Genomic DNA, 24,212 nt, shown 5'->3' on the forward strand with positions numbered 1-24,212 from the left:
TTTGTGAGAGGGTGGTCTCCTAGTGATAGGAGTCGAGTGTGAGGTAAGAGGTGAAGGGTACGTCTTTGTTGAAGAACAAGACAAGGACAGAGACCCAACAGAGTAGTAGTAGAACGATGAGATATGGTAGGAACAATGTTCCGATAACAGAGCAGAAAGTCAAGAAGAGTGAATCAGCGAGGTCGGAGGACAGAGGTTATATATAGGCGACAATAACTAAAGAATTGCTGGGTGAAAGGAACGGTAATGTTATCGTTGGATGGGACTAGCCATCAGCCACCAGCTTCACAACAGGGTCCATCAACTCAGGACCCAGCCCTGCAGATTGTACTGTGCAGCTACACCGACAGACAAAGGGGAGGCCATGGCGAAGCTCGTCATGTTCCTCGCGACCCGAGCTAAGGCAAGGTGTTGAGGTACAGTACCGAGTACATACGGTATCGACAGATATTCACGAGAGACACCATGACGCACGGTGCACTTTCCGCACCGGGCAAGGGTCTGTCTACCGTGTGGATTGGCGCAGACGAGCAGCAAGGGTCTTGCTGGCGTCTCCATCCCCCCCGGAAGTGGAAGTATAGAATGTACCTAGTACCAGAGGAAGGACTGTATAATGGCTTATCCCAGCAGCCTACCAATTTCACGTCGAGACGGACAGGTGGTTTCGAGCCTTGCATGACACCTGGTGTAGAGCGTTCCCCTTTTGCAATGCATAGATTCCAGACCGCTCTACCAAGTTGAATGTCCCTTGGCAGACCTGTCAGTCGACCATGCGACTCAGTTGAAGGTGTGGACTGGAGTTTTGATGACAATTTCTTTCAAGACGGACAGTCCGATGACCGGTTCAAACCCGCTGGTTACAAAGCAGACAGTGCTGTACTGTACAGCAAAGCGAAGCAAAGCACGACATTGCATACCGAAACTTTGGCGTGTCAAAGATCTGTTAATCTTTGCCATCCACCGTCGCAAAGACCACCAAGTTTCCTCCATTCCGATTCGTTGACACAACGAGGCTAGAAGCTCCTGAATCGTTGAGCCCGGAAGTAGGGATGTGGGTCGTATTTTTCTAGGGGTCCAACCTAGAACAATTGTCAGGGTCCTGGGGGCATCCTTGTTGTCTCCTTTAAGGTACTTTGGCGAGGCAAACAGTGCGGGATGGACCCGGTTGTCAGAAGCAGGGACGGAGCATTCGAGGCTGCATGTCTCATCTCAGCCTGTGATAGGCGCAGAGGCGCATAGAAACTTGTCGTAAGGACCGTGTTCTCCTGAGGCCTTCAAGGCGATAAATGACTGGTCGCCAATGTCTCACGGGTCAAGGTGGCTGGAACAGTTGGTACCAAGACAAGTGATGCTTTTTCCATGAGTCGCTAAATCCGCCGCCTGCTTCTGGAACAAAGAGGCGGAGAAAAGAACAGACAGTTATCAGTACAGACCACGAGGTACTGTACCTCATCGATAGGGTGATAAGCGATTGACCTATAAGCGGTGACGGATTGGCCTAGTCTGTGGTGGCAACACTTCCGACAACGGGGATCTGACTCCCTTCACTATCAGTAAGAAATGGCGAGCTGAAGTGCGCAAACCCATTCTCTTTGCGACTCGGCGCCGTTTGTCGACCGAATGAGAGTTTTCCCCGCATTCTCGATCTTTAGCAAGTGTATTAATTACGGAGATCGAGAGGCCTTGATTAAGGAGGCGCACGACAGAGCCTCAAGTTGGACAGCAGACAGGCAGCGCCTCGGGTGTTGTGGATGAAAAGGGTGACTCGAGTTGGCACACGAGGTCCGATCGGCGGTTTTTTAGCGCTGTCGCGTAGTTCGGCTCAAAAGTCTGACTCGAGTATCGACAAAATCTGGGGTTGGCCTTTGAACATGGATTTGAAGCATGGGACTTTGGATGGGCCTAGCCTCTAGCCTAATTGTTTCCATTCCACATGGTCAAGTAGATGCGACGCTGACATGATCAGGCATATCTTGGTTGAAATTGCGACTCCAATGTAGTAGTAGGATAGGCAACATCGTTGCTACCTGGGGCTGATGTTGTGCGCGGCCTTAAATTGTCGTTCAGCCGCATCGTTGGTGGTCTTTTCTGGCGGGGAAGGGCATCTGCATTATGCATGCAATGGTGCACAAGGTTGAAAATGATAAACAAAGGTTGTCTTATCGTAGTTGTCTCGACTTTGCCGTAAATATACCCCGTCGTTAGTCACGTAGACTATCATCAACTGGACTTAGTAGGCAGGTAGGTAGATCCAGTGCAAGCGCCGCTTATCTCCCCGGATTTTGATCGTCTTTGTTTCCCCCTCAAATTGTCGGATGCTGTGATACCCCCACAAGCTTATCCCGTCGAAGATTGTAGGGTATGCAGTGTGACAAGTTCGTCGCAGTGAGTGTCTTGCTTGGGAGGAGGTGCCGAGACCATGTCCAAGGCCGTTAGTGCTGAGCGCGTATAGTACTTGTCGATAGCAGGTATCTAAATGACGCAAGATTTGCTGTGAATGAAGAATTAAAGCTTTGACAGTAGCGCAAATGTTGATGTTGTTTGATCAAAGATAGTGGTTCGATGTCAAGTTTGTGTTGGTGCAAGTAAGTAATTGTGGGGTTGGTCATAACCACAGACAGCCGAGGCAGGAACAGAGAGCTTTGGAGTTGGTCTGTTTTATTTATTATTATTATTTATTTTAATTTATATCAAATTCTTTAAAACTGAACCAAGTTTCTCTTTCTTGCACATATCCGTTTAGAAAGTGGTGTGAATTTGAGACGTTGATGTATCGCTGTTTCGAGTAATTGCAGATAGTAAAGTATGGTGTGTGAAAGACTCACAAGAACACTGGGAGTGTGTCATCTTGTGGTATAAATAAAACAGTAGACAAAAACTAAACAAGAAAAATATGTAGTCTTTCATGGTCTGTCATGACATACCGATAAGTCGTTCTGGTCGTCAAGATGCTAACACGGGCGTTTCCCGAAGGCCATGCTCGTCAACGGGACAAGTCCGCACGATGAGTTATATAACTTCAAGTCAGTACCTCTTCTTCTCGAGACTCATCAAGTCAACAATCTCATACATGGACATACAAAATGACAGTCGTTCACATTGGTATGTCCCTCAAACCTCATTCCTCTTAACACGTGCTCATCACTCAGTTCTCTTCAAATTCCGCGCCGAAGTGGATGAGTCCCATCGCCAAACATTCATCAATGAACTCAAGACTCTCAAAGCACTATCATGCGTCAAGGATCAACGTCTAGTAGTAGGCGGACCATCCATCACGGACCCCATCGCTCGTAGCAAGGGCTACCAAATCTGTCTATTGAGTTTCCACCAAAGTCCTGCTGCGTTGGCCGAGTATCAAGCGAGTAGTGAACACCATAGGCAAGTTTATCCTATGTCCATATAACTGTAAAGAATTCATGCTTATGGTTTCTCACAGGGTAACAAGTCAGTATTTATGGCCGTACGCGGAGGATGTTACGAGGTTCGATTTCGAGGTTGATGAGAAGGATGAGGATTCATTTGAGACGAGTTTCGGTCTTGTTAGATAAAATTCATACTTGAATGAATCAAAGACTATTCATATAAAATAAATTGTGTTGTAAAAATCCCTTCATGTTCAGAATTAGGTGATATCGTGACATGGAGAAAACATCAAAAGATAGCCTTCGGCGGCCGGCGGCCACAAAACTAACACAGCCAGCTGGCCCATCAAAAGCGCCCACGATTGTATGACTGAAGTAATACGCAATCACTAAATTATTATCGAATAAAGGTTATTATTAATTATGTGCATGTATTTAAAACAATTCCCCTCTTGGACCTTTTCCTCCGTTTTCCTTGTTCTCTTTCTGCTTCTGCTTCTGCTTCTTATTGTGGTAAAAGTGTCTGCGCCATCCATCTTTTGCGTAGGTATAATACTTGTCCAGACGACTCTGTATAGTCAGTCAATCGCCCACCCTGATTGTAAACTATTTATACTTACTAACATTGTAACACTGCACACAGTATTTTGTTTTATTCATGTCGTTTTCTGATTCTTTTCTTTTCTTCAACACCACACTTTTTATCGCGATACCCTCAATCCCACTATGCACACTCTCTTCCGTCGACTTCGCCGATTATCGAAACCCAAATTTCTCAATGGGATTCCTAACAACAGCATCTTTGTTATCGCGACCCTCATCGGAGTTAATGCTTTAGTATGGATCGCTGTCGCAATCGTTCTACACTTCCACCCCGCTCTCATCTCCCCGGCGGCTCTGTCATATGTCCTCGGCTTGCGCCACGCTTTAGACGCCGACCACATCGCGGCAATCGATCTCATGACCCGACGTCTTATCGCCTCAGGGCAACGACCCGCTACTGTGGGAACTTTCTTTTCACTCGGTCACAGTACCATTGTCATTGTAACTTGTATCGTCGTCGCTGCCACAAGCGGTGCTCTGAGGGACCGCTTTGATGGGTTCCAGCGCGTCGGTAACATAGTAGGAACTAGCGTCAGTGCTGCTTTTCTAATCATTCTTTGTATTGGAAATGGCTGGGTTCTGTATAAGCTAGTTCAACGTCTTCAAGCAATCCTTCAAGATCGGAGAGATCGTGTCCATCTACAAGGGTTCGCAGAAGAGGAAACTCAAATCCAAGATCACTTTGCTCTTGAAGGTGGAGGATTCCTAACAAGGGTGTTTAAAAGACTATTTCGCGTTATTGATCGTCCATGGAAGATGTACCCCCTTGGTGTGGTCTTTGGGCTAGGTTTTGACACCAGTTCAGAGATAGCTATTCTGGGTATCGCCAGTATCCAGGCTGTGCAAGGGACAAGCATCTGGCTGATTCTATTATTTCCAATTCTATTTACGGGTGAGTCACAATCATAATTTGCGGGGTTACTGCGTAACTTCAACGCCTCCTCAACAAGTTATGTCTGTTGACGTTTTCCAGCTGGGATGTGTATGCTCGACACGACCGATGGCGCGCTCATGATGGCTCTCTACACCTCGAATGCCTTTTCCAGAGACGTCGTGGCGATTCTATACTACTCTATAGTTCTAACCGGCATCACTGTTGTGGTCTCCGCCTTTATCGGAATCGTCCAGCTTCTCTCCCTCATTCAGAACGTCGCTGACCCTCAGGGACGTTTCTGGGATGGTGTCTCTGCCATAGGCGATCACTTTGACATTATCGGCGGAAGTATCTGTGGTGTGTTTGTCACTGTTGGCTTGGGATCGATACTCTTGTACAAGCCTTGGAGGCGACGTGTTGAGAAGAAGAATGCGCAAGCCCTTATCAGTCACGATGGAGTCATTGCAGGTACTCCTTCACCACTCGTCTCTCCTTCAACAATAAGCGATAACAACGGCGACTACATCGGAGTACAAAATGTACAAAGAATTATATAATAATAAGTATAAAACTGCCAAGGTTTGCGACAGACTTGCGACAGACCCTCTTTTGCGACAACACAAAGCCCTGATGATGAAGTCAAAGTTTCTTTGCGCTGGTACTCAAAGATTTGCATACGCGTTCAAGCACACGAGGAAAAAGAAACTTCCACGTTTAAAGACATGGAGAAAAGAAGCTTCCATATAGGTGTTTATAACAATAAATGGCCGATTGCATTTCGTTCTGAGGTATAAAACTCCTGCTTCTGTTCCCAAGTCTATCCCATTTTTGCTTTCCCAACATTCTGCTCATAGGTAAATCACACATTCACCCAGTACAGAAGCAGAAATGGACCCAAACGCTCCCAACAACCGCAACTACAACGGTGGAGTTAACCGCCATATAGTCGTTGATTTGACTCGGGTCGACGATTCGCCAATCCAACAAGTGCGCTACGACGAGTCAAATCCCTGCGGTCTTACTGTATATATTGGTAGGCATGAGGGTATTTGGCTGCCTTATAATATAGAACAGACGTCTGCAGCAAACTCCGAGAGCACCCACTCTGTTGATCTCGACTCACTTCGTCAGTCGACAGAGCCATTGGAGGGTGACATTCCTCAACCTCACCAGCCCGTCGCCCCCCAAGTGCCTCCCCCCAATCGAGTTCCAAAGAGAACCCGAGAAGACTTGGAGGAAGATCTGCTTGAAGCTCAAGACCCAAGCAGCAAAAGATCATCGTTTGGGGGCCTCGGGAGTCGCCCAGATGGTCAGTGGTCTGGTAATCCCATGCCTCTTTTTGACCAGCCTTCCCAGGGAGGAAATGGTGATCCCCAAGGGCATCGCTTACGCCCGAACGTGCCTGGTTTTTGGAACACGTCGGCGCCCATGGGTAACTCATACCCCGTAGTAAACGATATGGGTTATGATACCAGGTTCGCCAGGCCATTTCCCACGAGCCAACCTCCGCCCGGGGCTTTTGTGCCTCATGCTTACACAATGCCTGCTAATGGCACGCCTGGTTTTACGGTAGTAACCCAGGCTCGCCATTTCCCTCCTGCCCCAGCCAACTATGGGCCGAATTTTGTCAACACGGCTGGTCCACAAGGCCAGTTCCATGGGTTCCATCATCCAGTACAGCAGGTGGTGCCGAATAGGGCTCAATTGAGGCCACTGGCGCCACAGATGGGACCTCAGATGAATGGCCAGGTGCCCCATGTGAACGGAGGATATATGCCTCCGTCAAATGGGGCACCTCAGGGGATGCATCCCATGGTACAGATGTACGGGTCCCAGATGCATCCCATGGAACAGATGCACGGGTCCCAGATGCATCCCATGGCCCAGAGGCCAGAGACTCCGGCGCCCGAGACTCGGATGTTAGAGTCCCAAGTGGAAGTGCCTCAGACAAACGAGGAACATTCGCCTCAGGCAAATGTGGGAGATACCACGACCCAAATCGATGATGAGCTGCACCAGACGTCTACGCCCTAGTGGATAGCAGAAACAACGGGCTCCTAACTCATAGGGCATGAAAACAAGTAGTCTTAGGACTATAGCCTAAGGCGCATAAGATGACCTATATTTCGTCTCTTTTGCTTCCGGCGGTCAATGTTTCTGATACCCCGAGGACGCCGTCGCATTATCATGGGTAAAAGGCCTCCTCGAGTTCAAACGTTGAGTCTCATTATGAAGGTTATCCGCACCATCTACCAGGTATCTAACATCTCAATGGCTCTACCCCAACCTTTGCCGCCTCAGCATTCAACGCATCAATCTCAGCCTGCACAAGCGGAATTCCAGTCTTCTCCCTCTCCTTTCGATTCAACTGCTCGATCTCACCAGGGAAGTAAATCCTGTCAACACCAGCAGCCTTTTCCGACCCAACTACCCGTTCATACAAGTACTGCATCCTCTCGCGAAAGTCGTCCAGACTCATGAAGAGGTCAGGCTTTATGGCAACCAGGAAATGGCCAACATCTGCTGGCTTGGATGGATCATACGGTCCAGTTACGTGTCCTGCAAAGGCAGAACCCGATAGAACTCCCGAAAAGACATCCATCATTATTGACAGCGCAGAACCCTTTGGGCCGCCCATTGGTAACATGACACCACCCAGGGCAGCTTCGGGGTCATCTGTAGGTCTTCCCTCTGAATCGAGAGCCCAGTCCAAAGGAATCTTTTCACCTCGTCGCTTTGCTTTGTAAATCTTTCCTCGCGCTGCCACGGAAGGTGCCATGTCGAGAATGAAGTTCTCCATTGGTCCTTTACCTGGCGCGCCACAAGCGAGCGGTGAAACACCCATGAGTTTACTCTTGCCACCAAAGGCAGGAAGAGCAGGACTCGAGTTGGTAAAGACAAGACTCATCATGTCGGCATCAAGCGCTTGTTGCACCAGCCAGGCACTCATTCCAAAGTGGTTAGAATGCTTGATGCTCGCCATTCCGATACCAAAGATGCGCGCGGACTCAATTGCAGCAGCCATTCCTTTTTGAGCGGATACAAAACCGAAACCGTTTTGGCCGTCGACTTGAGCGACTGCGGGAGTTATCTGGGTCAAGATGGGTTGTGCTGTGGCATTGAGGACGCCTTGACGAATGCGCTCCATGTATGAAGGAATACGGTTCATGCCATGGGTGTCTACACCTCGTAAATCTGCTGCCACGAGGCATTTGGCGATGATGGTGGCATTCTCTGAAGGGATACCGTTTGCTTGGAGGACATCTTGAACAAAGCGTTGGGCTTCTGAGGCTGCGATGGGGATTTTCTGGGATGCTTCTTGGTCTGCCATGATGTTGATGCAATTCGGAAGAAGTGGTTGATTGGTGCTTGTTAATGAGTAGTTGTTATTTCCTGTTTTATATTTTAATATTTTGATCAAGATGATGGATCTTATATGAGTGAATGAGCGAGTGAGATACTTAATTATGTCTTGCGGGCAAACCCCGTTTCTCCAGAATGCTACTAGCGGAATCTCCCCGCAAGACCCAGTACAGTACGGGATTTTCCCATTCTTCAACCTTACAACCTACACCAACACAGCTACCATGTCGGAAGATAACAATAACGGAGATAATGCGAGACAGTCACGTACGAGAAGTGGCCAGCAAGGCCGGAAGAATCCCCGCCTTCGTATGGCCTGTCTCCGATGTCAAAGACGAAAGATCAAAGTATGCACTGATATCCTACGAACATGAACACCATCAATTGACTAATTGTCTGTAGTGTGATGGGGATTTGCCAACGTGTAAGAATTGCCGTAATGCTGGCGCTACCTGTACAGATGGGGAATCCGCCCGTCTAAAAGACCTACCTCGAGAGTGAGCGCCACCATTCTTTTGCATGGCATACCAATTAATGTTGTAGATACATATCGACATTAAAAAACAGGATAGCTTGGCTGGAATCAATTATCAGATCAAGATGTCCAGACGTAGACTTATCCCATGACGCGCCCTCGGATGTCGAAGCTTTGGATGATACCATTATTCAAGACACGGCAACTGCATCACCACCTGCGCGAACAAGCACTGCCAATGTATCTGATACAAACCAGCCAGTAAGATCTACAGGAGCTGGTGCGATTACTCACGAGATTGGGTTGGTCTCTCTGGGGACAAACCAAGATCCGAGATACATTGGCCCTTCGAGTGGTTACTTTCTAGCTCGAGTCATGCTTGATTCAGTCTCGAAACAAGATGAACGACTCGGTCGCGGGAGTAGAAATACTCCGTTTCCTACAAAATTGGTCGAAGCTATTCAGGGACCTCTACCTTTACCACAAAGAGACATGGCGGCGCAATTGTGCGATGCCTACTTCAGCGCCATCAATCTACAGTACCCCATTCTTCACCGTCCGACATTCAATACTATGCTGGAACAAGTATACGAACAAGACAATCCAGACCCGGTTGTTAGATTCCAGATCTTCATGGTTCTAGCAATAGGCTCAGCTGTCTTGTCCGGTCGCATCAGAGCTCGCATCCCAGCAGAGTCATATTGTCTCTCAGCACTCCAATACCTCGACGATTTAAATCTGGAAAACTCTTTACAGGGCGCACAATGTCTTTTATTACTTTTGGTATTTACCATGCATAGCCCTTCTGTTCGATTGAACGTGTGGTATTTAAATTACCACTGCATCGCTGCGTTGCTTGACCTCGGACTTCAGAGAAATATTAGCGCGGGGGCTGGTATTTCGTTATTGGAGCAGGAAATGAGAGCGCGTATTTTTTGGGTTATTTATACGTTTGATCGGGTAATTGCGACTATGATGGGAAGACCTATTGGGATAAGAGATGAGGCTTGTGAACTTCGAGTGAGTGTTGATGTTCAAGACAATAGGTGATGACTGACGGTTCTAGATGCCTATTGGGCTGTCTGATGATCAACTTGCGACACCGTATCAACAGACCACAGAAATGTCAAGCGAAATGGCGTTTGCTATTCATCTGTTTAAAGCTGCCAAGCTTAACTCGGAGATCAAGTATGTCGCCCAGAGTATTGTTAGAGACTCACCCAGATATGCGTACCCAAGGGATGTGGACATCAACGATTGGCAAACTACAATGCTACATCAACTAGATGAGTGGGCAAGTCAGATACCAAGCCAAGACGACCATTCCGCTATTTACTTGCGAACGACGTGCCAGATACGATACCACGGTCTTCGGATGCTTTTACTCAGACCAAGTCCCGGTATACCCAAACCCTCCAATGAAGCTTTGGTACAGTGCCACAAGAGTGCGCGCGAGAGTATACAATTGTTTGACCAGCTTTACAAAAAGGACCTGCTTATTCATAGCTGGACTACTTTCCACGGTCTTGTTCTGAGCACAATTACTCTGTTGTACTGCATAAAGGTCGTCCCCGATATTGCTCGCGCAACAGAAGTAGATGGCTTAATGGCTGACATGAGTATATCCCTCAGTGTACTTAGTGCAACGGGGGAACACTGGTCTGGGGCAAAGCGCAGCAGGGATATTCTGGATGAACTTGGCAAGTCAACTATTCGGCACCTCAGTGATCAAAATGGTCTGTCGAATGGTGTCAATAGTCGTTCAATGTCTCAGGCCATCAACAATGGACCTGTTCCGACCGAAGCAATTGACGTTACAGGGCTAGGTTTACCGGGCGCATCTATGGATACGTCATTGATGAACACGGATAGTATGGGATTTTTGCAAAATCCGTTTGATGATTGCATGTTTAACGATTCATTCGCTGGATACTTTGAGGAGACAGATTCCATCAACGTGGACAACATTGTACGAGACTTGTTCCAGGACTTTATCCCTACATACTCTACCGAATTATAGAATTTGTGGCCTTGGAGGCCCTTCAGCTGTCAAAAAGTCAAAGTCGGCGCCTTGCTGTGCTTGGTTCACGCTTCGCATGTACAATCCTCGATACCCTCTCATACCCTCTCTCTTAACCCAAGGCGCCGCATCATTCTGCTCAAAACTCTTGACTCTCTCCTCAATTCTTTGAGAAATCTCTTCATCAGAGAGATCAACAGACAAACTGCGTTTCTCAACATCCAATGTAATGAGGTCGCCATCTCGGACAATACCAAGCGGTGACTTGGGGTCTGCTGATTCAGGCGATATATGAAGTCCAATCGTCCCTCCAGCTGTACCACTCATACGACCGTCCGACAACCGAAGCATGTCCAAAATACCCTGCGCTGCAATCTTTCTCGGGATAGGAATCATGCCCGCTTCAGGCATACCGGGGTTCCCAACAGGGCCGATGTTTTGAAGAACGAGGACGCTGTCGGGAGTTACTTCAAGATCGGGATCGTCAATCCGCTCGGCCATATCTGCAGAGTTGGCAAATACGACTGCACGACCTGTGTGCTGAAGGAGCTTTCTGTACTTGGAGGCGCTTGCTTTCATGACGGCGCCTCCAGGAGCTAGATTGCCTCGGAGGACGACGAGGGAAGATGCTGGGTACAGTGGTTTGTCAAAGGGTTGGATGACGCTTAGTTCTTGTGGGACGGGTATGAGGGATTGATGGGCCATTTCTTCGCCGAGGGTTCGGCCGGTGACTGTTTGGGCGTCGAGGTAGAGAAGAGGTTTGAGTTGGTGGAACAAAGCGAGCATGCCGCCTAAAATTGTTAGTCAGAGACAATACATAATTATTTGTAAGTGGGCATACCTGAGTTATGGAAATCGGTCATGTAGTTATCACCACTTGGCTTCAGGTCGACCAACAATGGTGTTTTGCGACCTATCTCATCGACAGTGTCTAATGTGATGGTTCCCGCAACCTTGGGATGTCGCCCGATGATAGCCATGAGATGGACCACAGCATTCGTTGAACCACCGATTGCCTGCAGCACAGTAATGGCATTCAAGAAAGACTCTCGTGTGAGTAAAACTTGCGGTCGCAGACGTTCAACATCTTTGCATGCAGCGACAGCTAATCCACCAGTTGCTTCTGCGATACGAAGTCTGGAGGCTGATACCGCTGGGGCTGTGGCGCCGGCAAAGGGCATCATTCCTAGACCGACGAGTATGGATGCCATAGTAGACGCTGTTCCCATGACTCCACAAGTTCCACCCTTTGCGCTGTCAGATACAGAAGTGAATGGCGCGTTTAAGACTTACAGTTGGGGCTAGTTCATCGTTGATGGCTGATATATCTTCAATATCTAGACTGCCAGCTCTGTACTTGGCCCAGTTATTGCGGCAATCAGTGCAAGCGCCGATACGTACACCACGGTGACTACCAGGCATCATTGGGCCAGTTACTAGATGAAGAATTGGCTTGTTTGCGGAGATACCACCCATCAATTGAGCAGGTGTAGTTTTGTCGCACCCTGCCGAGTAGTCAGTACACATCGCCATTGACACAAGACAGGGAACATGCCTCCTATCAAAACAACAGCATCACAAGGCTGAGCGGCAATCATTTCCTCTGTATCCATACTCATCAAATTCCTCAAATACATACTCGTCGGCGAGGAAAACGACTCATGGATACTAATGGTAGGAAAGTCAATCGCCAATCCCCCGTTGAGCTGCACGCCTCTCTTTACAGCATCGATGAGTTGGGGGATATTAGCATGACAAGGATTGAAACTGGAGTATGTATTAACAATGCCAATAATTGGTCGCGAGAGTGCATCTTCACTGTATCCAAGAGCTTTGATGAATACTTTGCGCAGGAAGAGTGAGAAGTGAGGGTCGCCGTAGGAGGCGAGACCTTGACGGAGGCCGACTTTGGAGGTTATGGGCTTGTCGAGGTCATAGTCTGGGTTTATGGGGGTATTGTTTGAGTCTGTCATTTTGGCTCTTTTGATGGACCTTCGAGTATTGTAATTGATGAATGGGATCAATGCTTATTTATTCCTACTCCAAAGAGGTTGAGTGTGTTGTGAACGGGGTAACCCCGCGCCGGTCATCACGCAATACCCGGACGTCTCCCGTCTAAGTGACGGAGGAGTCCCGAGTAGTAATAAAACAAAAGAGATAAAAAGATGCATTCATTGCCACAATTCTCATCTCAGTAAACTTCATCAGTATCGCATTCTTCATTATTTTTATCATCATGCTCAACCTCAAGAACAAAGTAGCTCTCGTCATCGGTCTCGGTCAAACGAATACCGAAGGTTGGGGTATCGGTGCAGCAAGCGCCGTTACCCTTGCAAGACAAGGAGCCATCATCTTTGGCGGAAACAGAACAATCGCTTCAACTATAAAGACGAAAGAAACCATCCAAGAACAAGGTGGACAATGCGACATCATTTCCACAGACGCTACAGACTATGCATCCGTCAAGGCTCTCGTTGACGCTTGCATGCAGAAACATGGAAGGATTGACATCTTGTTGACAAGCGTTGGTCAATCGCAACCAGGAGATCCTGCATCCATGACAGAAGACGTATGGGATTCCCAAATGGACATTAATCTCAAAAGCGTCTACCTTGCATGTCACCATGTTCTTCCAATTATGGAATCACAGGGAGCTGGTTCAATTATTTGCATCTCCAGCATCGCTGGTCTGCGGTACATCGGCAAGCCACAAGTAGCGTACAACACAACCAAAGCAGCGATACTGCAATTCGTCAAGGCTACGGCAGTTATATACGCACCAAAGGGAGTGCGACTCAATGCTGTTGTTCCAGGACTCATGGATACACCCTACACGAAGAGTCTTGCGCAGAGGTTTGCGACACCTGGAGGTTATGATGAGTTTTGTAGCATGAGGGAGGGACAAGTTCCCATGGGGAAGATGGGCGATGCGTGGGATGTTGCCAACACTGTTGTGTTTTTGGCGGCGGATGAGACGAGGTATATCACTGGACAAAAGATTGTAGTCGATGGAGGAATAACTTCATCTACGGGGCGAACTTGAATGGCATAGCGTCTGTTTTCTCGAGTTTAATAGACCTTCTCACAACATGCTTAACACAAACTTAAATGGTAGCATCATCGATATGTAAACGTCCAAAGTCCCGGACTCCGAAAGCTTATCTCGGTGATCAATCGCTGTCTCGGTCGGGGGGCGGCCGCCAGGAACCTCAACCACCATTCCCAAACCAGCACAAGAGCCAGCCTCAAAAGGAACAACGCTGCCGAAAGAGCCGAGATGTGTTATTCCCATCACTGCCAAGGAATGCTGTGTGGCTGGAAGTGGACGCAGCACAAGTAGATCGTTGTCCGAATCCGGTAGTGTAGATTTCCGTCGTGTTTCAGCGAGGCTGTCATGGGAATGCGAAAGGACGGTTATATGTCACCAGTTTATATAGAGGGTCATGGCTCTTAGCTTACCCACGGACTCACCCTTATGTATGGACTTAAGGCCGGGAGGGGAGTCTGAGTTGAGGCGATATTGAGTAAACTAAGCCTTAAGGTAGTGCCCGTTCACTGTCAAAGCGTCAATCCCATGGACACTTCCAGGACACAGGATGACTTGTCCAGCTTTTGTTCAGTTGTTTCATGGCTTGGACATGATGACAGGTACCATCTCAGCCTTCGAAGCCCATCGCAATGCAATGTGATAAATCGTGCGCCTCAGTGTAATCCCCCCCTGACTACAAGTTCAACTTGACGTTACACAAAATCCTATCTCAAGCCACGTCGATCCTTCCCGTCCAAATACCAGGAACCAACACAATCTCTCTAACCGTAAACGAGTTACCAGGAGCTTTTCCCCCGTGCCATACAAATCCGATGCAGAAACTCTGTGTAACCTTGTCAGATAACGTTTCGATGGGTAAGGCAATAAGCTTTTGGGCAAAGGGGGAAGAATGGGGGAGGTCGGATGTTGTTTGGAAGAGAGTATAACTATCGCATATCCCATCGAGTTATTAGACAGTCCAGCGCTGGTCAGCTCCTGCCAACACAGACTTGTTCTTTCTCCATCGTCAAAATGAAGTTTGACACAGTCTTTACCGCTGCGCTTGCAAGCTACACCCTAGCTTCACCCATCATCATCACCTCACAGACAAACACTCCCTCAAACCGTGGCATTTCTCAAGAATTCGCACCACTTATCGGTGTTGTCTTACCTAGTAGTTCAAAAAAGGTACCACGCGCTATACCAGATCATATTCGACGCACAAGCAAGAACCATGATAGTGTCATTAAACTCATGGACTTTGTAACTACACGAGTACGCACCGAATGTCAAGATATAAGTAAGTACAAACGCCACAGCAATTATACAAGATTGGCTACTAACAGTTCCAAGATGTTGCTGTCAAGGCAGTCAAGTTTGAGGGGTTAAAGAATGAAGCCATCGCGACAACAGTCCACACCATGAACACCATCAGAACACTCCTCTCCAAATCAGTTTCTCAATTGCATACCACGCTAAACATGGTGTTTACCCAAGAAGAGCGTCGCAATTTAATTGATGATGTGCACATCATCACGAGCGAGTTCTTCAAGACCACACAAGATTACATCGAGACATTGGGAGGCGCATCGGGAGGTCGCTCATTATCCCGCGCAGCGCATATGCTCACTGATGTACTGGAGAGCATTGTCGCTATTGACGCAGGAATTGCTTCCGATATGAGTCGCAAGCTAACACCTATTTTCTCTGAAGTTGGTGACGATGATGAAGATCTGTTGAACGTTGTCGTGAGCTCTATAACGAGCTTTCTGTCGTCAATTGAGCCTGCTACTACGTGTAGCACTGAAGATTGTTTCAGCGATCAAAACGAAGAATTGAGATGATGGCGATGCATTATTTTGGGAGTATTTGTGTGCAATGAATTATGATTTGGGTTATGAGTCTGCATTCAGCGATGGAGTAATGGAGGATTAATGATTACGAACTCATGAGAACCTGGTTAGCTATCATCACTGGATGATCACATAGCTTCGTTATTTTTATTTACCAGTGTCATTTCAAGATGACCAATTGATTTGATTCACAGAAACAAGAGTTCAATTGAAGGTTTTGTGAATATTCACTACGCCGAGGGTATCAATCAACAACTGCAAGCAAATACAAAGTCCAATATCCAACGCAAGCGTTGGAAAGATGTCCCCAATCGTTACGTCTCTGCGTAGCGACCCAGTCAAACTCATTTTGACGTTAAAATGAACCATGACAGTGAGCTCTCAAGATATCGCGTCTCTAAGACTCCCCACACCCATGTCTGTCAAGGTCAACCTCTAAAAGACCTTCCACCTGAGATCGCTGAACCAGCCCAGTCAATGCGCCTCTAAGCATCGTCAATCTGTGTCCCCGTCTCATCATCATATTCCGTAACCTCTTCCAAGGCGGCCAAACTCTCATTATCATGCCCAATCTGTCTCTGAGCATGAAGTGCTGCGATGCGCTTGTTGTCGGGACGAAGTATACTCCACATCTCGGCCGTCACGGCGATAGCGCTGGTGTCGGAGGTACTGCGCGATAACATGGCTTTCATCCATGCCAATTGCTTTCCTGCAAGGCGCCAGACCATGCCATATGCACGTTCATACTTTAGTTTGAACAGAGCGGATGCTTTGAGTAACTCCCATTTGCTCAAAGCCGGATCACCATTCCAAGGGTCGAGGAGTGGCTCGACAACTCTTGTACTCAGCAAATAGGTGGATGGCTTGTACGAAGACCATTTTTGGTGCAGCTCTTTGACCTTTGACGAATATTCGCTACTCGTGCTGTCAGCTTTCCCTCCTGACATCGCAACCTTCCAATCCATGGTGATGGCATCAACTTGCGCGACCATGTCTATCATGAGTCTATCAATTGTCCTGGAACCTTTCCTCTGTTCATTGTACTCGTTGTAAAGATTGGTCAATTCCTTGTCCCATGCCTGAACACTGGGGGCTTGGAGGGCATCGTAGAATTGCTTCAGCGCATTATCGACAGTGTCTTGAGCGACCACAAACTTGAGAAAGTCGAGGATATGGATGAACCCATTTTCGTCCTTGTAATTCTGTACAGAACTCCTTTCCTTTTCGTATTCTGGCTCTTTTCCGCGCATTTCCATGTCTCGTTTTAATCGGTCATAGTCTTCGCGGGTGAACAGCAAGCCTTGCTTGGCCTGGTCAACAAGCAGAGCGACCAACGTGCTCAAAGCAACTGCCCGTTCACTGTTGACTCCTCCCTCCAAGTAACAGAGCCTTTCCTTGAACTTGGTCGCGATACCCAGGTACGTTGGTTGCATATTGAACGAGATTGCCGACCGTAAAAAGTCCGTACAGGCAGTCTCCATGTCGGGAGTTGTGTCGAGAATTGACTGGAAGCTTGGATTGGACTTTCGGAGATATCCCTGTCCTACTAGATCTGGCTCAACAGGCTTTGGCGCATTGCTAAAGTTGCGAACAATATCAGGATCCCAGCAAATCCAAGCCTGATCACCATCGTAGTCGCCGCCCGAAAGCATGTCGGCGAGCGGCGATTTGCCCTTTGACGAAAACACAATGACGTCCTTCAATCTCTTCAAGTTGGGTCGGAACACAGCCCTCACCTTTTGTACGTCGCTCACGAAATGAGCTGGGGCTCGGGCAACCAGGATGTCCATATCATCTAGTAGCGTGTCTGACTCACCATCGGCTTGGAACTTGGAAGAGAAGGCAAGCTGCACCTCACCTTCTTCCAATGTCCCAGTAAAGTCAACCACCATGAAAGCGTATGTAGAGCGAGGGATTTTAATGTTCATCTTGGCTTTGAGTTGTTCTGCCTGTCGCTTCTGATTGCTCCATACAAGGTCTCGTAGAAAACGGCACTTGGTGGCGTCGAAACCGGCATCAAGCAAGAATGACACTATGTCTTCATCATGATCTGGCAACCCTCCCACGAAGGGGACATGTCCAAGATTTGATCGATTGAAGCCGCGATGCGTCCAGCCACGAAGACTAGTAGGATGTGTCATGGCCGCAAGCTGACCCCCAATCTCATCTTGAAGACCGTTGGCTAAATGATTAGCTATGATGTTGCGCATGTTGCCGGGCTTTGGTGCCTGTGCTTCAAGAACTGGAATGAACTGCGTGTTGAGTGAGGCAGACCTCAGCTCCCTGGACCATTCTCGTACTTCAAACATTCTATGGTAGACATCTTTAAAGTCGCACGCCCATTTGCGTTGGGATGGATACGTCTCAATCCAAACATCGTCATCCAATCCATCATCTTCAACATCGACTATCCACATCCCTTTTGCACTGCCAATACGAGCTTGAAATGCGCATGGAGTCTCCAATAGGCCAAGATGGGTTGCGATTTTACGTGCAAGACTTCGAGACATTCTGGCGATACCGTCACCCATATCCTTCTGCTCTTCTTTATCTCGATTGCTCATGAACTTGCGAAAACCCAGCATGGTGTCGCGATGTCGGAACTGGTGGGGTTCAAGAACGATGGTGGGACAAGTTTTGCTGAGACCTGGGAAGAGTGTTAGATGATCCATGCAAAAGGTTGGGGAACTAACTGAGAGCAAGTCGCGAGAACAGTTTTGGTACAGGTTGTTGAGCATTCGCCTCTACATTTATTGCCCACTTCAAAAGATCAGATCGCCTCATCTTTGTCCGATGTCCAAGGGACATTGCTTCTTCGAGTGATGGAAACTGGCTTTCAGGCAGCCGAAAGTTGTTACCATCGGTCGCAAAGAAGTAGACGCGTTCTTGCATGATCGTGAGGGACTTGTGAGGAGGACGAGGGTCTTTTACAGACTTGCTTGCGCCACGGTTGTAGAATGGAGACCAAAAACGCCCAAGGAAGTAGTGTAGGTTATCATTGAGCCATCGAATGACCTTATCCGCGCCTTGATTGACGTTCTTGATCGCATCGGGAGCATCCCTAGAAGTTGGGGATGGCATGATGATCTCCATGAACCGGTCCGCACCAAAGCGACGGGCTAGTCGATGACCAAGTTCCAGGCGAGGTGGCTGAAGCTTGAGCCTGTACAAAGGGCCAGAGTCCTCGGTATTGACGACAAACTCTGCAGCAAGAACAACATGCTTGTCGTGTGAAGCAAATGACTCAAGAGCTGCGTTCCATACAGCACGATCGCAAGGCGCTGGCAATCCCGCTCCGATAAAAAGACGATGTCGAAAGATTAAAGCCCTGAAATGAGTTTGATCGTGCCAAGTTTGATCGGGTTTGTACTCGAGGTCCCATTGAGACAGATCCACGCGGCAGTGAAGCGCAGCACGGGTCAATTCCCACAAGATTATCAAAGGTGCCTGATTCAATCCGGGAATGGGAAACTTGGGCCAAACATTTCGCAGGCGCTTTGTTAGAGCGCATGAATCGGATGTCGTGTCAAAACCTGATGCATCAAGAAGCAACGTATCCAACTCGTTCATCTCGGGCAAGCTAGAGTAGGCTGTTCCAGGACTACTAGACCGGATTGTCTCTCTTTGCTTCTTACCAAGATGCTGGCTTTGTACAGGCTGAGGCATCACCGGAGGAGGGAGCCGGGGTTCGTCGACAGACATATCGACAGGCTCTTGGAACACTTGGGAGTCATGTCGCCTGAACGAGGATGGCTTTGGTGGGTCGGCATTGCGATTGGACGTACTTTCGGGGTTAAATTGGAATTCTTTGATCCTTTGTGAGAAAGGGATTTGGGAGTCTCTGTAATTGGATTGAGAGGACTGGAAAGAAGTTCGCGAGCCTTTGAAGGAAGAATTCGTCAAGACGGTTGTTTGCGTGCTAGGCGCGCCATTTGTGGATGCAGAGAAAACCGTCGGGGCCAGTGAAGCTTTACTGGAATTGAAAGAGGCTGGGCCAAAGGATAAAGACTGAGGTTTGGTGCTCGAAAACGATGTGACTGGACTTGCGACGCCATTGGGGAATGAAGCCGTACCTGACCGACGAGCGGCCCGTCCCGCAGGTCGACCATCCAAGTCCACAGCTCTAGACCGGACTGGGATGTCATCAATACTGTCGACGGATGGGGAGTCAAAAGAGTTGCGACTTCTCTTTGAACTGTAATCCTCAAACTCATCAGACCTTCGCTTTGCAGTTCTTGAGCGCTGTTGACTGGTGATATTGTTGTCGTTCAACAGTCGTAGTAAGTACTCTTGGAGCTCGCCCCGTTCCTCAGAGGTTAATCTTTTGCGACGGCCATGTGGGTCACCAAAAATACTCTTGATCGGGGTCGTGTCAGGATCGCCATGGGGCTTTCGGATCCAGTTGGTCAAATAGTCGTCTGCTTGTTCGCGAAACCGAGTAAGACATATGGATAGTCGAGTCGGGTCTTTGAACTTGAGGAATTGCGCGCGATAATAAATCGCATCGCATCTCTCCTGTTCCTCATCTCGGCGCTGGTGCTGGCGCTTACTCGGCGACAGCGTCGGGTCGGGAATTTGGAGCTGAAGCTGGAATTCTGAGCTGATGGCGCGAATTGTCCGATCAAGCTCCTCTCTGGCTTGAGCTTTTCTGGAAGATGAAATATTGCTAGACATGGCGACCGGCGCCAGTGGTGAACCCAATGCCAAAAGTCGAACGGTTAGAGCGTTCCAACGGTTGTCAAGTAAGGGAGAGTTTCTGATCTGCGAAAGAATCAGTGAAGAAGGTTAGCGCGCGCACACATTGAATGAAACGAGCCTTGAGATCCTAGATCTCTGTAACCGCCGAAGCGCAACAGCCCGTTCCGTAGCAAGCGAAATGTAGTTTTATTTCGATAATAATAGTCACAGCCTCGAGTGACCATCCAAGTTCAATGTAAAGCAATGTAATAACAAATTGGTTATCACAGGTGGATAGTAATTGGACGATGTACCATAACGGAGCCAGATGTTGGAGAGTGGTGGAAGCATTTTGAACAAGACCGGCAGTGAATCGGTACCCCACTGCGGGTAGCCGTAAGTAAATATAGACTGCAGGGAAACAAAAAAATACGATGAGAATATCGATGCATTTTGATTGTTTGAAGATTGATGCTAGCTGTTGTGCAAGAAAAGACAATTCGTGGTGTTGACGTTGTCTTTCTGCTACCCTGAAGGAAGGAGAGTGGCACAGATGATGACCTAGTGAGGCATGGACAGCAGGTAGCGCTTCGTTGGAGACATTCGAAGTCAGCCAAAGCACAAGGCTAGGACACAAGAAAAGCACGAATATGAGTCACAACAACCAGATCTAAAATTATATAAGTTTATGTTAAGAATGAAACTATTTAATTCTTGTCGTGTTCTATCCATCGCCAATTGGCAATTGACAATTGGCAATTGACAATTGACCAGCCTATTGAGTCCCTTGGACTGGCCGACGGAACGGGTCTTATTTATCCGACACATCGGAGGTCGGCTTCATCACCGATCTCGTGCTTCAATTCCCCTCCCAGTCCACCAACCAGAAAGAAAAGGCCAAAAGATCAGCCGTCGTCCCTCTCATATTTAAACTAACACCAATTCGAAAAGCCGAACCGGCCCCGCCCATCACCGCCGTCTCTTCCCCTCTCACCCACTATCGCGCATGGAGACCCTCGGGGTTCGGCATTCGTAAACCCTCATCTGCAATCATAACATTGCCTCGCCATTGCTATCGCGACTTTTGTTTGGCTCCGAGCCTTGATTCAGAGCCCAGAAACCCGCTTAACAATGGCGGAAAACCCTAGTCCAGATGAGCATGAGCGCGTGGTCATTGATGACCTGACCCCAGAGGAGGCCAATCGAATCATACATTCCCATCGAAAGGTCAGATACGGTAAGAGCCTTGCGAATAACCTCATTTTGGGAATATTGGTACTTATTATCGCGTTAGGTACCGCGTGTTGGCCCTGTCGCCAGCGCAAAGTAAAGTGCGACAACAAACAACCGTGTGAAAACTGTGTCAAGAGAGAACACCCTCGATTATGTTCTTATAAGCCCAATCGCTCATCAACTTCCAAGCCGACGGCATCAGGTGTTGCTTCAGAATCTAATCAAACCGTCGTTAATCGAAAGAGGACACATTCATTCTCAGAAGTCCCTCGTGAAGAAGCCATACGCAAGGTTGAGCGTCAGGAAAGTTGGCCGCGCGCCCTTGGTAAGTGTTTGGCTGGTGTCTCATCGCACCACCAGGCTAACAAAACACTGCAGCAAGCATTGATGAACCAGAAGTGGGAGCAGATCGATATCTTGGGCAGAATAGTATTCCTGCCCTACTGCGCGAGCAGTCTTCACCAGTTCACAAAGGCGAGGGTCTTGACATTCGACAAGACATGCGGTCCATTCTGGGACTGGACACATCGGCGCCTTTCCCGCTGATGTCGTCTCATCACCTTCAAAAATTGACACAGGACATCTCAAATGAACTACCATCCGACCGTGAGGTCATGAAGTAAGTCTCGCGTTTGCGACCGTGGGTATTTGAAGCCCGTAAGCTTACAGGTTACAGGCTGTTCAGGGCGTACAAGGAAATACCGCAGCCCTTTTGGGGTTTTGTGATGGATATCGACGACCTCGAGAGCAAGCTCATGATTTACCTGGAAGAACGTTCACGGAATGCGACCAGCGGAATGAAATCGACCAAACCCGTCACAGCATCATGGCTCGCCATACTCTTTGCCGTGTTGGCAGTCGGTTCTCAATACCACGAATCTCCATACCATATCCGTACGCGAGACTCCCAACGGTTCATCCAAATATCCTTCCATTTCCTCCGATTGGGCAATTTTCTTCTTCGGTAAATACTGCTTGCCGCCTTTGACAGCACATCGCAAACTGACGTATAACAGACCTTCGTTCGACTCGATCCAAGCTCTTCTTCTTACATGCTTTGTTCTTCTAAATGATATGAAAGCCGAAGCCTCGTGGGCTTTGATGGGATTGACCTGTCGCCTTGCCCAGTCATTGGGTCTGCACAGAACACCACGTAACGAGAGTCGCGATTGCACGCCGCCAAACACACAATCGAAAGAGATGGTTAGAAGGAGGTTATGGTGGAGCTGTGTATGGCACGACACCTTGACGTCGCTTTCTTTTGATCGGTAAGTATTGTATCTCCATGATTGGACTCACCCCTAACGATGTAGGTCACCCATGACCAACTTCCCGTGTTGTCCAATTCCCGTCATGTCGCCAACGCCAGACGGAAACTACTCATACCTCGAGACGATGTACCATCTCATGGAAATAATTTCCCGTCGCTTAAATCCCGATGACATGATGAGCTCGACATACGCCCAAATCGTTGAAGATTGCGAAGCAGTAGAACAACTTCGAAACCGCACCACACCACAGTTGCGGGCCAAAGAAAACTGCAAGACAGCGCTCGACCGTCTACAGCACTACGCAATTCGCCTTCACACATCATTTGTCATCTCCGTTGCGTGTCGTCCAGCGCTCCGCAAAGACAGCGAGTTTGAACCTGAGCAGCGCAAAACACTAGCGGATCGCTGCAAAGACAACCTAACCGAAACCGTCCGAATGTTTTTGGCAATGCACCAATTGTCTGCAATCCCCACGAGAAGCTGGGCATTTACGTACCATGGCCTCTCGTCGGCTTTACTACTGGGTATACTTTGCGAAACAAAGACAGACCCAGAGGTTCGACAATTGCAGGGTGATTTGATCGCTGCCCTGTCTGCCACTGCCGCCAAGGACGTTAGCTCCCCGGAACCTCATGTCATGACTACCGACAAGGATATTGAGCTTTCAGGCCCACTGTACCGAGCATTGACGGCCCTTAAAAATATCTACGACCACGGCTCAATTGTCCCATCGCATCTCAAGAAGGAGGGTGACGCCTCTGCCGCTGGCAGCGGGAGCCGTACGCCCCAATTCCCCTTTGGGAACACTGGACAATATTCCGGAAACGGCAATTCAATGTTTCGCAACGTCTCCCAGAGCGCCGACCCACGTGAGGACGCTGCGCTCGCCATGGCAGAGATGCAAAACGGAGGAGCATCAATCCAAGACTTTGCTGGGTTAGTATTGTGCCGTCAATCTACCGTGATTTGTTTCTAAACGTGTCTCCTATCAGACTTCCATATAGCCAACAGATGCAGGCTAACGCAAACCTCAACATGGACAGCATGAATGCGATGAATGTCGATCCTACGCAATACATGGCTCCCATGGACCTTTACGAATCAATTTGGGGTGGTATGTCACATAGTTTTCGCTCCTCTTTTTCTTATTATTATTATCTGTCATTACTCTCGAGACTAATCCGTTACCAGAATCACCAGACCCTTGGAACACGGGAATGGATTCGTTAAACTTTGACTTTCTGGCTCACCCCCCACCAGGCCAACCTCAGCAACAGTTCTACTTTTAGCCATGGTATCCCGAAAGGTCTCGGGCTGTGACGACATAGGGACATTTTTATTTTGTTACAATAATGATGGATATGAGGTGAGATTGCATGTTAACGATATTTATTTGACGCCATGGAGCGAAAGACCCATGAGATGGGCACTTGACTTTTTACTGAATGTAAGA

General features: G+C 48.3%; 10 protein-coding genes across 10 annotated transcripts; 7 read left to right on the forward strand and 3 right to left on the reverse strand.

Annotated features, from left to right (window-relative positions):
• Positions 1-3,083: 3,083 nt before the first annotated feature.
• On the forward strand, positions 3,084-3,548 carry FSST1_002587 (Dabb family protein; the record flags this gene model as incomplete). Its single annotated transcript, XM_083228590.1, has 3 exons — positions 3,084-3,102; positions 3,150-3,378; positions 3,437-3,548. The coding sequence occupies 3 exons, from the start codon at positions 3,084-3,086 to the stop codon at positions 3,546-3,548; spliced, it is 360 nt and encodes a 119-aa protein (XP_083092769.1).
• A 540-nt stretch (positions 3,549-4,088) lies between these two features.
• Positions 4,089-5,396, forward strand: FSST1_002588 (high-affinity nickel-transport protein-domain-containing protein; the record flags this gene model as incomplete). The annotated part of the gene is made up of 2 exons (XM_083228591.1): positions 4,089-4,857; positions 4,939-5,396. The coding sequence occupies 2 exons, from the start codon at positions 4,089-4,091 to the stop codon at positions 5,394-5,396; spliced, it is 1,227 nt and encodes a 408-aa protein (XP_083092770.1).
• Positions 5,397-5,727: 331 nt separating this feature from the next.
• FSST1_002589 (uncharacterized protein) lies at positions 5,728-6,873 on the forward strand (the record flags this gene model as incomplete). The annotated part of the gene is made up of 1 exon (XM_083228593.1): positions 5,728-6,873. The coding sequence occupies one exon, from the start codon at positions 5,728-5,730 to the stop codon at positions 6,871-6,873; it is 1,146 nt and encodes a 381-aa protein (XP_083092771.1).
• Positions 6,874-7,099: 226 nt separating this feature from the next.
• FSST1_002590 (Malate/L-lactate dehydrogenase) lies at positions 7,100-8,170 on the reverse strand (the record flags this gene model as incomplete). Its single annotated transcript, XM_083228594.1, has 1 exon — positions 7,100-8,170. One exon carries the CDS (start codon positions 8,168-8,170, stop codon positions 7,100-7,102), a length of 1,071 nt encoding a protein of 356 aa, XP_083092772.1.
• A 256-nt stretch (positions 8,171-8,426) lies between these two features.
• Positions 8,427-10,697, forward strand: FSST1_002591 (transcription factor domain-containing protein; the record flags this gene model as incomplete). The annotated part of the gene is made up of 4 exons (XM_083228595.1): positions 8,427-8,549; positions 8,605-8,699; positions 8,746-9,697; positions 9,744-10,697. The coding sequence occupies 4 exons, from the start codon at positions 8,427-8,429 to the stop codon at positions 10,695-10,697; spliced, it is 2,124 nt and encodes a 707-aa protein (XP_083092773.1).
• Positions 10,698-10,719: 22 nt separating this feature from the next.
• FSST1_002592 (dihydroxy-acid/6-phosphogluconate dehydratase) lies at positions 10,720-12,670 on the reverse strand (the record flags this gene model as incomplete). Its single annotated transcript, XM_083228596.1, has 5 exons — positions 10,720-10,723; positions 10,780-11,488; positions 11,539-11,944; positions 11,991-12,202; positions 12,253-12,670. 5 exons carry the CDS (start codon positions 12,668-12,670, stop codon positions 10,720-10,722), a joined length of 1,749 nt encoding a protein of 582 aa, XP_083092774.1.
• A 263-nt stretch (positions 12,671-12,933) lies between these two features.
• FSST1_002593 (SDR family NAD(P)-dependent oxidoreductase) lies at positions 12,934-13,740 on the forward strand (the record flags this gene model as incomplete). The annotated part of the gene is made up of 1 exon (XM_083228597.1): positions 12,934-13,740. One exon carries the CDS (start codon positions 12,934-12,936, stop codon positions 13,738-13,740), a length of 807 nt encoding a protein of 268 aa, XP_083092775.1.
• Positions 13,741-14,757: 1,017 nt separating this feature from the next.
• On the forward strand, positions 14,758-15,569 carry FSST1_002594 (uncharacterized protein; the record flags this gene model as incomplete). Its single annotated transcript, XM_083228598.1, has 2 exons — positions 14,758-15,025; positions 15,079-15,569. 2 exons carry the CDS (start codon positions 14,758-14,760, stop codon positions 15,567-15,569), a joined length of 759 nt encoding a protein of 252 aa, XP_083092776.1.
• Positions 15,570-16,063: 494 nt separating this feature from the next.
• On the reverse strand, positions 16,064-20,252 carry FSST1_002595 (RNA dependent RNA polymerase-domain-containing protein; the record flags this gene model as incomplete). The annotated part of the gene is made up of 2 exons (XM_083228599.1): positions 16,064-18,225; positions 18,272-20,252. 2 exons carry the CDS (start codon positions 20,250-20,252, stop codon positions 16,064-16,066), a joined length of 4,143 nt encoding a protein of 1,380 aa, XP_083092777.1.
• Positions 20,253-21,386: 1,134 nt separating this feature from the next.
• On the forward strand, positions 21,387-24,048 carry FSST1_002596 (transcription factor domain-containing protein; the record flags this gene model as incomplete). Its single annotated transcript, XM_083228600.1, has 8 exons — positions 21,387-21,492; positions 21,550-21,813; positions 21,867-22,107; positions 22,165-22,452; positions 22,505-22,756; positions 22,802-23,695; positions 23,752-23,873; positions 23,951-24,048. The coding sequence occupies 8 exons, from the start codon at positions 21,387-21,389 to the stop codon at positions 24,046-24,048; spliced, it is 2,265 nt and encodes a 754-aa protein (XP_083092778.1).
• Positions 24,049-24,212: the final 164 nt, after the last annotated feature.

Source organism: Fusarium sambucinum, chromosome IV (assembly GCF_050947815.1).
Source record: "Fusarium sambucinum isolate potato_lamoka chromosome IV, whole genome shotgun sequence".
Taxonomy (NCBI): Eukaryota; Fungi; Ascomycota; class Sordariomycetes; order Hypocreales; family Nectriaceae; genus Fusarium; species Fusarium sambucinum.